At 39.7% G+C, this 14,376-nt stretch overlaps 1 protein-coding gene across 2 annotated transcripts in view; it reads left to right on the forward strand.

Moving 5' to 3' along the window:
- Positions 1–8,611: 8,611 nt before the first annotated feature.
- The window catches only part of itga8 (integrin, alpha 8), a 103,094-nt gene continuing 97,329 nt past the window's right edge, over positions 8,612–14,376 (forward strand). The window contains exons 1-2 of one of the 2 annotated variants that reach the window (XM_057833181.1): positions 8,612–8,922; positions 10,928–11,058. In XM_057833181.1, the coding sequence (XP_057689164.1) occupies positions 8,756–8,922; positions 10,928–11,058 (298 nt within the window). In that variant the 5' untranslated portion in view covers positions 8,612–8,755. Of the gene's footprint in view, positions 8,923–10,927; positions 11,059–11,837; positions 11,887–14,376 lie in introns of those variants that run through there. The other variant, XM_057833184.1, reaches the window with a different exon arrangement.

Here is a 14,376-nt window from a genome sequence, read left to right on the forward strand (position 1 = left end):
CGCCGCTTATTTGAGGCATGTGTTTGTGTTCTGTAGAGGCTCGCAAGCCATATTTCACTACATCGTCCGGTTGGTGAGTTAAATGTCTAATACAAATAATGTTTTCTGACATAATACTCTTTAAATGGAAATTGTCCTCTTACCGCAAGTATAAACGGACTGGAGTGGCAATATAGTTGTTGTCCTCGCCAAGAAAAACAAAGTGAGCGAGAGCTAGAGCCCTCCCTTTGGGCAGTCGAGAACAAGTAAACCCGCTAATGTTAACTGAAAAAAAGCACATTGTGGTTTTTTTTTTCATATTAGATGTTATTTGAATTCCAGAACCTGTGTTTTTAGGCTGGCAACCCACTGTATTCGTCACAAATCATTCATTTTGTATCTGACGACAACAAACAATTCTCATAAATAAGGCCATAGATGGGGAATGTTTTGCTTCTTGGAGATGTTTGTGTTTGTTTATGCTCTTTGGTTCACATTCCTCCTTATTGCAACTGTTCCTGTTTTTCAACCAAAGATCCAAGTTGAGTGGTTGGCTTGACCTCTCTGGTGATATATTTTTTGACCGAAGAGCAGAAGGAGCAAATCTGTTTTCAAAAAATGAGTAAAAGTAAAGTAATCAAGTCAACTCAAAATTATTCCTTGTTAAAATGCAGACACCTGTATATGCTACCAAACTACGCTAACAGTACAGTAAGTTTTTGTACTTTGAGTAAAATGACAAGTACAAAGTAGAAGTATTTAAACTTTTTTACTTCCGATCAATTAACATGTAATATGAGGATGGGCAAACAGTAAAAAATTGATAAACTTAATTTGATATATTGCCTTCAAACTGCCTATTGCCAAATCAGCTCAAACCGAAATATGTCAGCTGTGACCTTCTGGAGAACTTGTGTCTTGTTCATGTTAGATTTCATGATGACATAGAGCAGACACTTCACATGCATACTTTTTGCATGAAAGTTACTTGAAGACAAGGTGAAGCGTGCAATTAAATGATGAGGGCAATGGTTCAGCAAGTGAGAGCTGAAGTGTCTCCTTTTTTTTTTTTTTTTTTACTTGACAGACACTAATTCTGCTTAATTCTTCTTCACGCTGCATTATCAGACTGTCAGCGGATTGCATTTTGTTATTAATACGCCTGTAAAGCTCAGTTAAGTAAAACAGACCGTCCGAAGTGGATTTTCTCAGTCCATTATTACTATCATCTCTGAAATATTTTGAAATGAGGTTATGCAGTCAAATTACAGCCACGTTTTCCAACTTAAGCAAATCTTAAAGCCTGCATTAGGTACATTTGCATAAACTAATTACAAAAGCCAATAAATGTGCTTTTACAAAGACAACAGCCACCGGTTAGGGGCCCTTGAGCAAGGCACATTTATCATCGCCCGCTCAAGACGTGCAATGCTGCACACCCTTTTCACTTGACATCTGCCATTGCATGCATGAGTGATATGGTTCTCAGAGTTATATAAATTACATAAAGAGCTAAAAGCAGAGCATTAATATTTTATTATAAAATTCTTGTGTTGGATCTTATATAAAGCAACACTAGGTAACGTTTCAACCTTTATAAAATACTTTCATAACATTTGTGATATGTCGACTGACAAATAGTTGAATGACACCTCGTTTATATCAGGAGGTCTGTATTGCTTTCACCGGCACTGATTAACTTTGAGGAGGGTGGCAGGAACCCTGCCATACAAAAGAAAAATACAAATGTGCTGACTACAGCATATGTCACTTTACTCATTCATTATAAAGACAAAATTTGATGCATACGCTTCGGAGCGAATTCTGCAAAGATGGCAGCACAACCAGAGACAAAACGTTTTGTCTGAAGAGGAAAAAAAAAGGCAGGCTACCAGATTGCGCCATTTTTCAGAGGATCAGAATCAGGTGAAAAGGATCGGGTTTTTTCGTTTAAAAAAAATATATATTTATGTTCTTCTGTTTCATGCTCGTACAGTGCCACAGCCTCTCACCCACCTTCTTATTAAGCTGTGCGCCCAAACTGTGCAGCTTGGGTTTAGCACTTAAAGTTAACGATGACTGATAGGTTTGTAGCTTTGCTCTTGCCAGAGAAGCTTGGTAGCTCTACGATCAAAGGCACAAATGTGTCAATCATCGTTACACTTGCATAAGCGTGCTGTGGCAACTCACTGTGTAAGTGAGAGCCTGTTCGTAGCAGTAAGCGTCAAAGCGCAAGTGGATTTGAGTTAGGCCTGCACAATATATCATTTGAACATCACCATCGCAATGTGCAGTTGCGCAACAGTCATATCGCAAGACGTGCATGTGTTTTTTTTTTTTTTTTTCACATGTTAACTTTTGTTTTACTTCGTAAAAGCAGCAAGTGTGCAGATCCTGGATCCCTTTTATATACAGCAACCCTGGATTAAATCCCATTATATAAATTAAAGATGTCCCCGATCTGATCACGTTATCATAAATCTGGCCGATCGCGCCATATTTCAGAGGATCGGAATCTGGTGAAAAGGATCAGGTTTTTTTTTTTTTTTTTTTTTTTTTTTATGTGTTTATACATTTTTCTGCTTCATACTCGTACAGCGCCACAACTTATCACCCTCCTTCCTGTTGGGCAGTGCGACCAAGCAATTTTTCTTGGTCACCAGTGCAGCTGGCATTTGGTACCTAGATTTAACGATGATTGACAGGTTTGTTGCTTTGATCTGGCCTAGAAGCCTCAGGAGTCCTACCATCAGAGGCACAAATGTGTTAATCATCGTTAAACTTACAGCTCAGTGTAACTGTGCTAACTCATTCATTGTGTAAGTGAGAGGCTGTTCTTGGCTGTGTGTGCGCCAAAGCGTGAGTGGACTCACTTACAGTGTATCACAAAAGTGAGTACACCCCTCGCATTTCTGCAGATATTTAATTATATCTTTTCATGGGACAACACTGACAAAATGACACTTTGACACAATGAAAAGTAGTCTGTGTGAATTTATTTTCCCCTCAAAATAATTCAAAATATAGCCATTAATATCTAAACCCCTGGCAACAAAAGTGAGTACACTCCATAGAAACTACTTATATCCCTAAATGTCCAAATTGAGTACTGGTTGTCATTTTCCCTCCAAAATGTCATGTGACTCGTTACAGGAGTGCTGTCAGCATTGCTGCAGAGATTGAAGAGGTGGGGGGTAAGCCTGTTAGTGCTCAGACCATACGCCGCACTCTATATCAAATTGGTGTGCATGGCTGTCACCCCAGGAGGAAGCCTCTTCTGAAGAGTTTACACAAGAAAGCCCGCAAAGAGTTTGCTGAAGACATGTCAACAAAGAACATGGATGGCTGGAACCATGTCCTATGGTCTGATGAGACGGGCGGGCTTTGTTGTGGCAAAGTGTCATTTTGTCAGTGTTGTCCCATGAAAACATATACTTAAATATCTGCAGAAATGCGAGGGGTGTACTCACTTCTGTGATACACTGTACAGTCCCTGACAAAAGTCTTGTCGCTTATCCATTTATAAGCGACAAGACTTTTGTCAGGGACTGTATATGAATTATATAAATGTTAAGGAAAGTGATTAAAAGTATGGCGTTAAAGGTGATGCAATGAAAAATATGGGTGCACCCACAAGTGCTAGTGCACTTTAAGAAAAATGTTGCAGCCAGTGCAGCCTATGCAAAAAGTAAGTGCCTTGGCAATTTAAATCGCCATGTTCATTTCTTCTAATATCGTCCAGGCCTATCCTAAACAGGTATCTTCTTATCTGGTGAAAATTCTTTAGTTTTAATATCGAAATATACCCCCCCCCTCCCCCCCCACCACCAATTGGCAATGATAGTTTTTCCCAACATAATTTAGGCCTAATTTATGTGGATTCACTCAATGAAGCATTGAATAATGACAAGCATTTTTCTACGTTATTCTGTCTAAAAATAATTCACATTATGAAGGCAGCACGGTGGGACAGTAATATGTTTGGAACTTTTGTTCCCCAAAAAAATTTTAAAAAGCAAACTTTTTTTTTGGTATAGGATCAGGGTTCGCTATTGGCAGATTCTCAAAATTAGGTGACTCTGACTTGGGTGCAAAAATATGCGATCGTGACATCCTTAGAAATTTTGCTTATGTACCAAATGTATTCATTTCAAAATGTGATTTTTTTTTTCCTAATGGGTCCAAACTCAAAGAAACCCTGTTCTAATATACAGTCATGTGAAAAAATTAGACACCCCATTAAATATTCTGTTCCTTATTAATAAATGTTCACATATCAATGTCTGATCTTGTTTACTTGGTCTCTGTTAAAGAAAGAGATTTAATTGCAGGTAAACAACAAAAATTACCATTGTTTTACCCATTAAACTAAATATATCAACAAAAATGCATATTCTAACTGAAGAAAAAGTTAGAACACCCTACCACCTAAGAGCTAGTGTTACCCCCTTTGGCTGAAATAACTTCAGTGAGGCGCTTTTTGTAGCCATATACCAGTCTTTGACATCAGTCAGAAGTTTGCCCCACTCCTCAACGAAGAATACTTTCAACAGTGACTGACTATTGAAGTGAAGAGAAAACAGCATGCTGAGATCAAAGGAGCTGTCTGAGGCCTTCAGAAAGAAGACTGTAGATGCTTATGAGTCTGGTAAGGGATTTCAAAAGATCTCAAAATAACATGAAATCAGCCATTCCACTGTCTGGAAAATAGTCCACAAGTGGAGGACATTCAAAACAACTGCCAACATGCCCAGGTCTGGCCGTCCAAGCATGTTCACCCCGAGAGCAGACCGCAAGATGCTAAAAGAAGTCGCCAAAAACCTTAAAATTTCATCACGTGCAAGGAGGAAACCTTTGCTCTCTAAGAGAAACATGAAGGCCAGACTGAAGTTTGCCAGAGTTAATTTAGACAAAGACCAGGACTTCTGGAATAATGTTCTTTGGACAGATGAATGTGAAATTGAATTATTTGGACATCAGAACAGAGGACCTGTTTGGCGTAAACCCCAATACAGCATTCCAGGAAAAGAACCTCAGACCAACTGTGAAGCATGGAGGTGGAATTGTCATGGTTTGGGGATGCTTTGCTACAGCAGGACCTGGCCAACTCACCATCAAAGTATCCACCATGAATTCTATCATGTATCAAAGGGTGCTTTAGGAACATGTGACATCATCTGTGAAAAATTTTAAACTGAAGCCAAACTGGACCCTGTAACATGACTATGACTTAAAACATACCAGTAAATCCACTAAGGACTGGCTGAAAAGGAAGAAATGGAGAGTCCTGGAATGGCCGAGTCAAAGCCCAGATCTTAATCCCATTAAGATGCTGTGGGGTGACTTGAAACGGGCTGTAAATGCAAGAAACTCCTTAAACATCTCACAGCTGAAACTTTCGTCACAGCTCTATGGAATGGGACGGGAAACCAGCCCCAATGCAAAAGCTGTGATGATAATGATGTCAAATACTGGTAAACGGCTGCAGAAAGCGTCTCACTGAAGTTATTTCAGTCAAAAGGGGTAACACTAGCTATTAGGTGGTAGGGCAGGGGGCGGGAACCTATGGCACACAAGCCAGATCTGGCTCTTTTGACGGCTGCATCTGGCTCGCAGACAAATCTTTAATTATTTAAAAAAAAAAAAAAAAAAAAAAACGGTCACCAGTCATACTCTGGTGTTGTGCAGTAATGAGCTGACGTGACTTTTGCAGGGATGCTCCGACAACACTCCTGCACTACGTATTAGATATCATCAAATAGCAACTTAGATGTGCTATGTTAGATCCCCCCCAAGTCCCATGCCATTGGCTGCGTGAGCCCAGGGTGATCATGGGACACGTAGTCCATATACTACAACCGTCGACTAGAAAGCCGGTTCTCAGAAATTTTAATGGAAAAGTGGCAAACATACTTGTCGTTGTGTCTATCTATCTATTTATCTATCAATGGCATAGGCAACACAGATGAGGCAGAGACACTGTTCAAGTGGGGTTGCTGTATTGCTGTTAGATAGCGGCCGATGTGCTCGTGTGCGTAAAATCAGGAAGTATACTTTCCTCGCTTTCAGTTTCGTGTTCAGCGTTGTCATCTAATTTTAGAAACCGTTTTGAGAAGATGGCAAAAAGAAAAAAAGACAAGGAGTTTTGTACTTTTCAGCAGGACGTAAGGACATAAATGCGGCACCATTTTTTCTCTCGCTTTGGATGAGTCAACAGACATAAGCTATTTATCGCAGTTCAGCGTGATTGCAAGGCTGTGACAATGAAGGGACAATAAAAGGGGAAGATTTATTCAAATCCTTCACTGAGTTCGGTAAAGAAAAAAACTTGTTTCGTTGTGCACTGATGGTGCTACGTGCTGTCAACGCCTGCATGGAGCTTAACCCCACCAAGTATCAACCAGACTACAAAGCCATCAACAAAACCATGCAGCACCAGAAGTCACATTAATGGTAAGAAATACTCATCATTGATGAGCAAAAGCATAACTATGTTATTAAAAAGAATTCAGAGATTTATTGTCGTTTAAAAGTGTTGCAATTACATTAAATGCACACATTACTTGTGTTTTTAGTTTTAAACATATTGTATGGCTCTCACGGAATTACACTTAAAAATGTGTGGTGTTAATGGCTCTCTCAGCCAAAAAGGTTTCCGACTCCTGCGGTAGGGTGTCCTAACTTTTTTCTCAGTTAGAATATGCATTTTTGTTGGTATATTTGGTAAAATGAGTAAAACAATGTTCATTTTTGTTGTTTACCTGCAGTCAGAGGCGTAGCGTCCCATTAGGCATTCGCAGGCAGTTGCCTATGGCCCCCAGCCAGCAGGGGCCCCCAGAGGGCCAACAGATTTGGCACACAATGATTTAGCACACTCAGCTTCACCGCACTGTCGTAGCTACAAGTATTGGGAGTGATTCAATACCATGGAATCATTTCGCAGATTATCTACCAATTCTGTTATCAGTCCTAATTAGCATACATATTTAAGCAAGTCCACTCAGTTTTAACACTGCATTTATATGCAAAGAGTGATTCACCAAAACTTTATGATAAGTCCTTGCTGTAATATTCTATGTTGGTTTTCACAGGCCACCTCATTATTCATGTTACTACTTAAAGAAATGGTGATTTTTCCAAGAAAGTCTATTAGTGGGTCTATCGTATTCCTCCTTGAATACTCTATAAGAAAAATATAACATATATGCATCTAAAATAATTCTTAACGATTTTATCAGCAATTTTAATACTCCTTTTAGCAAAGTTCCTTGGGTATGCGGTATGCCGCTGCGTACGTTCCCATACCAACCAGTCCTGTTATTGTCCTACGTCACAAGCGCTGCATATTCTGACAACGAGAATAGGCGTAAGCGTAAGGTGCGCATTTCGAGCAGAGGACGGCCTCCCCACCTGTTAGAGGATTAATCTGTGCGTCCATGAACGAATTTAAGTATTTCCTCTACATGCCATAAAGTTCTTATGATAAGTTAGACCCATTATCAGCGCGACCGTTTCGTGTTTTTCCTGTTACGTCGGCTGGTTGATCCCACTCGTTCTCGCTGCGTCGAGGAGAGCGTTCTTTACATTATATTTGCATTGCACATTTGCTTTAAGAGGGAAGGTGTTAGTTTAGCATCTTAAAATGATGTACATCCATATGAGTGTAAAGTGCTTAGTTTTCGCCACTTTTATGGCCAAGATGACCGCACGCAGCGCGCACTCGAAACCCCCCACCCCACCCCACCTTCGTGTTCATTTTACTGCGCAAATATGTATGTATTAATGCAATTGGGGGGGCACTTTGAGTGTCCTAAAAAGCGCTCTATGAGAGCGAGGCGTTATTAGACTTTTATTAATTAATTATTAATTTTTGTGGGGTGGCGTGGCTCAGTGGTAGAGTAGTTGTCCCCCAACCCAGAGGTTGTGGGTTCGATTGTTCGCCCTGATGAACTCGCCTAAGTATACTTGAGCAAGATACTGAACCCCACGTTGCTCCTGGTGCTGTGTCACCAGTAGGTGAATGGCGAGATAGTGTAAAGCACTTTGAGCGCCTTGAAAGGTGGAAAAGTGCTATATAAGTATAACGCCATTTACCATTTAAATATGCTATTGCTCCAAGTCCAACTGTCCCCCTTACTTGCACATGCTCAAAGGGCCCCATGTTGCCTGTTGCCTGGGGACCCTTGCTATCCCTCTGCCTGCAATTAAATCACTTTATTTTCCATTGATCAGACATTGATATGTGAACATTTCTTACTACAGACCTGAATATTTAATGGGGTGTCCTAATTTTTTCACATGACTCTATGTACCTTCACTAGCAATTGGGTTGTTCGATTCTCATGCTAATCTACTGCCAATTACTACTAATAGTTTAATTTACAGTATCTTTCATTCGGTTGTTTTTTATTTTTCAAGTATTTAAAATGATGGATGCATTCCCCATGCGGAAAACGCGCCATAAAAGGAGCGGTGACGCACGGTTTGCGCGCTCAGATGTGGTTTGTGCCTGCTTTAATGACCGCAGTGTGTCTGTGAGTGGGGGGTAAAGTTTGGTGCAGGGGGCGGGGTGGGATTGTAGCAATTTGTGGCTGTCCCGTTCCCGTGCACTCGACTTGCTTGCTGGCTTGGAAGAGGTCAGAAGACACAGAAGATCCGGGGGACAAGCGCGGTTATCCAGACTCACTCAAGCCAGCACTTGAAACTACCTCACCTGCACACTTCGGGACCTCCATTTGCTTGCCTCGCAGTTTAACCGGGAACTGGGAGCAACAGGATGGAGCATTTGTTCGTATTCCGGCTACTCAGCCTATTCTGGTGCGCGCCAAGTGAAGTGTGGAGTTTCAACCTTTACGCACAGCATCCCACTGTGTACCATGGACCGACTGGGAGTTATTTCGGTTATTCCGTGGATTTCTATCAGGCCAGCCCCAACAGCAACGCGTGAGTGGCAAATTTGTCTATCACAATATTACTTTACACTTGCATAACAGCATTAGATCCATAGGCGCATTATAGGATAGATCAACATTTTTTACAAGCGGGATAATATACTGTATGTGATTGGTTGATATTGTTTATGATGAAGGTTGAAGAGGTCCACTGCGCTGTTTTGAGGTTTATTTCAAGTATTTAAAGTCTCATCTAGCTAAATGGTTCCCAAATACTGTTTATGGATTGGATTTTACCAGGTTATGATATGCATATGGAACACATGTCAATATAGGAGGTATGATTTTTGTTGTTGTTGATAGTAATTAACTATGATTAAATATCAATATGCACGTTTTATATTTCATTATGACGTTTGCGTACTTTCACAGTCTACAAAAGTCTACATAAACTAAAATATCAAAAATACAACTATAGTGGTATGAAAAAGCATCTAAACCTTTTGGAATTTCTCACATTTCTGCTTAAAATCACCATCAAATGTGATCTGATTGTTGTCAAAATCACACAGATGTAAAAATAGTGTCTGCTTTAACTAAAACCAACCCAGCATTTATAGGTTTTCATATTTTAATGAGATTAGCATGCAAACAATGACAGAATGTGGGAAATAAGTAAGTGAAGTCCCTTCCTAAGGAGACTTAAAAACCAATTGAAACCAATTTTCCCCAAACAATTTAAGTCAGGTGTGTGCCCAATCACTGATGTGTGGTTTAAAGCTGCCTTGCCCAATATAAAAAACACACCTGGTAAGAAATGTCTTGATGAGAAGCATTGGGGATGGCGTGGCTCAGTGGTAGAGTAGTCGTCCCCCATGGGTTCGATTCTCTGCCCTGATGAACTCGCCTAAGTATCCTTGAGCAAGATACTGAACCCCACATTGCTCCTGGTGCTGTGTCAACAGTAGTTAGATGGCGATGTAGTGTAAAGCGCTTTGAGCGCCTTGAAAGGTGGAAAAGTGCTATACAAGTATAACACCATTTAACACCATTGTCTGATGTGCATCATGGCTTGGTCAAAAGAGCTGTCTGAAGACCTGCGATCAACGATTGTTGATTTGTATAAAGCTGGGAAAGGATACAAAACCATCTCTAAAAGTCTGGATGTTCATCAATCGACATTTAGAGAGGTTTTCTAAAAATGGAGAGAGTTTGGCACTGTTGCTTCTGTCCCAAGGAACGGCCGTCCAACAAAGATGATGCCAAGAGTTCAGCGCAGAATACTCAGAGAGGTAAAATAGAACCCTACAGAGTCTGCTAAAGACTTCAGACAGAAATCACTGGCACAGTCCAATATCTCCGTGCACACATTAACTATATGTAAAACTATGGCCAAGAATGGTGTTCATGGGAGAACTCCATAGAGGAAGCCACTGCTGTCTAAAAAAAACATTGTTGCTTGTTTTGTAGAGAAGAATGGGCCAAGATTAGTCCTGATCGATGTGCCAGACTGATCTGCAGCTACAATAAGCGTCAGGTTGAAGTTATTGCTGCCAAAGGGGCCGGGGGGAGGGGGGGCACAAAATATTAAATGTGATGGTTCATTTACTTCTTATTCCCCCTTATGCCATTGTTTGCATACTATCCTCATTAAAATATTAAAACGTATAAATGTTTGGGTGGTTTTAGTTAAAACAGGCACTGTTTTTCCATCTGTGTGATTTTGACAAAGATCAGATCACATTTGATGGTGATTTTATGCAGAAATTTGAGAAATTCCAAAAGTTTTAGATACTTTTTCATGCCACTGTACATCACCTGTAAACTGTCAATTTTCCCTGAGTTATTGCAAAAAACGTGCCCAGTTTCAGTACACAACTATTACCAAAATGCACTTTATATTAATACAACATATAATATTAAAATATATTGTAATCAGACTATAATGCCCAATGCACAACTCATGTCTTGAGTTATCACCAGAATGGAGCTGTCATGCATGATTGTTCTGTCGTTTCTTGCATTAGTTGTGAGAAGGATGTGCATTTGTGTCTCAGGTTCAGTGTGTTGGTAGGTGCTCCAAAAGCCAACACCTCCCAGCCTGGAATCGTGGAGGCTGGGTCGGTCTACTACTGCCCTTGGCCTGGCCTGCCTGACAGCTGCAAACAAATACCCTTTGACAATGCCAGTGAGTTGCCTTCCTTATTTTATTCTAAACTGAGAGCTGTCTTTAAGAGATATCTTGGATGTGTGAAAGAGAGACATGTATATCCCTTTTGAAGCTAAAGGTGACCTCAGTTGTTGTATTTAGAACCAAAGAGTTAATTGTTTTTGAGCTGGCACGTGGTTGTTTGCATGGAAAAACAAGAGCGATAAGACATGTGGCTTTTATCAAAATGATGGCTGGTGGGTTTGCTGTGGCAAAACTGAATAGTTTGATATGCAAAGTATCCAATCAGCCTCTCCTTCATCTCTAACGTTCTATGAGGCAGATGGAGGTAAAAATCCAGAACAAGTGAGAACACAAGAAAGGCGGGGAGTGTAAAGGGGTTGGGGTCTTTGTATGCACATGGGAATTTGGTTCCCCTTTGGAAGAAAGAAGGGATTGGGTGAGGTCTGCTTTTCATTACATCTTGAAAATGTACCCTGTCTCCTTTCCCCTCCTCTTGTGTCTCCTCTCCTCCATCAATCCACCCCCTCTCTTTCTCTCTTTGAGATGACTTAACATCTTCAAAATGAGAGGGCAAAAATGACTTTTTCATGCCTACTCAGCTGGAGGAAGTGGTTTTAAATCAGCATTTGAGCAGCATCAAATACTGTAAAGGCTTTGTAAAGAAAAGTTATGACCCTTCATCCAGAAATAAAAGCCTTGCATGTGTTTTGTAAGCACTGTACTGTGCCAACGTCATAGGCCACTAAGAGCTTTGTTGTTTTAATAACATTTTTACTGCTGTCATTTTGACTTAGTAAAACAGAAGGACATACAGTATTCGGAAAAGGGTGATGCAGAGGCCAAGTAAGAAACCATACATTTTCAGTGATGACCTAGAAAAAGGTGGATTTGACATCATGAAATGTTCTCTACTTTTCAGAATGATAATGGAACTGCCCTTTAGTTTAGTATGCACCAGGAAGTAGCCGTGTCACTAACTATAGTACTTTTTAGCGCAAAAAAATTTCTTTTTATACTTTTCATGAGAAACGCTTACTGTTTTCCAACTGATCTTTTCCAAATTGAATGTCTGCCCTGCACTATGGATCAGCATGTTCTTTATCAATTTGATTAATAAAGTTGCTGTATGAATTAACTTTATGAACACATTTCTGTATTTTAATAATTGCAGTATTGCTGCCATAACCAATAGTAACATAAATGTACTTCTGCTTTTCATATCTGACATCAATTTGGACTTTTTTAGAATGGAAACTACCACAAATTTTGAACTATGAAAGGCACACCTGACTATCAGCTGCATCCTCTCTACCTGTAGTTTTTCATATGTAGGCTGCACTAAACTATAGGCCGCAGATGTCCATGTTGTATTATGGGATATTTAGCTAAAATGACATGCAGCTCACGAGTCTGTATAAAATAATAAATTAGCGCCACTGGACTATAAGTCGCAGAGTTCCCTCTGTTTCCCTTATTTGGGAACAGTCAAACATGGTGGCCTATAGGGTAGCATAACAGCACGACAACTCTGAGGTTCAGAATTTGAACCTTGGCTTTTGCTTTCTTTTGTACTGCATTAATTTTCTTCGCATGCATATTTTTTTCTATTGGTATTCTAACTGTTATAACACCCATTTTAGTAAAAACTTACAGTATGTCTTCCATAGTTGTGGTTGTGATTGTAAGTCATTGGTATATACTGTATGTGCCCTGTAACAGCCTGGCGACCAGTCCATACCCGGCTTATCGTTCAAAATCAGCTAGAACATGCTTCTACTCACCATGATTAGGAAAAGCGCATTTTAAAATAGATGCTTCAAAACACAATAAATCAATACCAAATGTTCCACAAACAACAGTATTCTTATGAACGAGCTGATACGGTGAATGGAAGTTTCCTGGTGGAATATTATCAATATATCAATAATAGAGGATTTTAATCAGCTAGTTTTGGGTTATTTTTACCAAAGTTTAGTTTCTCGAGATAAGTGTTTCGGGTTTAATTACAGATTCTTTAGGTAGCGTAATGAGTCAGGAACAGCAAGCCTGTGCTTGCATGTGTATGTACTAATCTAAATACCAGTGCTTGTATCTCTTCATGCACTACTTTGTGATTGATGACCAAGCTCATGGTGGGCATTTCTAAAGTTGCAGCAGGCCCACTAATATGGGTACAATTTTACAAACCAGACTAGGAAAGAAGCACACTTGTACACAGTAATTAAGGTAAGAGTAGCAAACAGCTGTGTTACTTGTGTGTGTGTGTGTGTTTCACTGGTTATTATCCACTCGTGACTTTCGTATGGACCTGATTAATTGCATGTACCTGCTTGTTCATGGGAGCAGTGACAAAAGACAGTCTTATTTTCTCATGTCAGCATCATGGAGGTTGGAAGGCTGAAGCTGATTAATGTATGTACTGTATGGTCAACAATAATGTGAAAGCAACTCTTCTACAAGATAAAGAACAGTGCGTCTGATTGAATTGTAGTGTGATGCAGTTAAGGTCAGGTCTCTAAACTTCTTCCATATCAAACTGGGTAATAAAAGGATACTTGATGATTCCTTTTTAATCTTGAGCCTTTTGGGGTATCTTATCTTGGTGGATGTTCGAATCAAATGTTCAATGTAGATAGTAAATTATCATGGAAATCCCACATCAGACACATCAAAACCAAAATCTACAAAAACCTGTCACTAATAAACAAAGTGAAATCATATCTTGATAACGGTGCACTCCGCACTTTGTATTGCTCCCTAGTGCTCCCATATTTCACATATTGTATTGAAGTGTGAGGAAACATTTATAAGTCTACCATCAATTCATTAGTCACATTGCAGAAACGAGCGGTACGGATTATACGTAAGGTCGGATTTCTCGATCACACCCATCATTTATTTGCTCACTCGAAACTATTACAAATCAAAGATCTTGTCAACTATTATACAGCTATAATGTTATTTAAAGCATATAATAAATTACTGCCATACAATATACAAAACCTTTTTAAGGTACATGAGAGTATCCATAGTCTGCGAGGCTCTAGAGATTTTATGTTACCAAGATTTTGAACTACTTGCAAACGTTTTCGTTGTCAAAGTTGTCAAAGTATCCAAAAATTATAAATTGTTGTATAAAAATATGGTCTGGTCACAGTATAACGACATTTGCTGACAATGTGTGTTGCTGTTCTTGTCAATTGGTGTATATATTGAAATTATTGTTAATGAGCCAACTTTAGTTGGTTGTCTATTAGTTTACCGGTAGTTGTTTCTGTCTGTTTTTCTTCGCTTTCACTGTGTGGACAGGAGAATCCCACAAAGTAAGGATGC

Source organism: Corythoichthys intestinalis, chromosome 4 (genome assembly GCF_030265065.1).
Source record: "Corythoichthys intestinalis isolate RoL2023-P3 chromosome 4, ASM3026506v1, whole genome shotgun sequence".
Lineage (NCBI taxonomy): Eukaryota > Metazoa > Chordata > Actinopteri > Syngnathiformes > Syngnathidae > Corythoichthys > Corythoichthys intestinalis.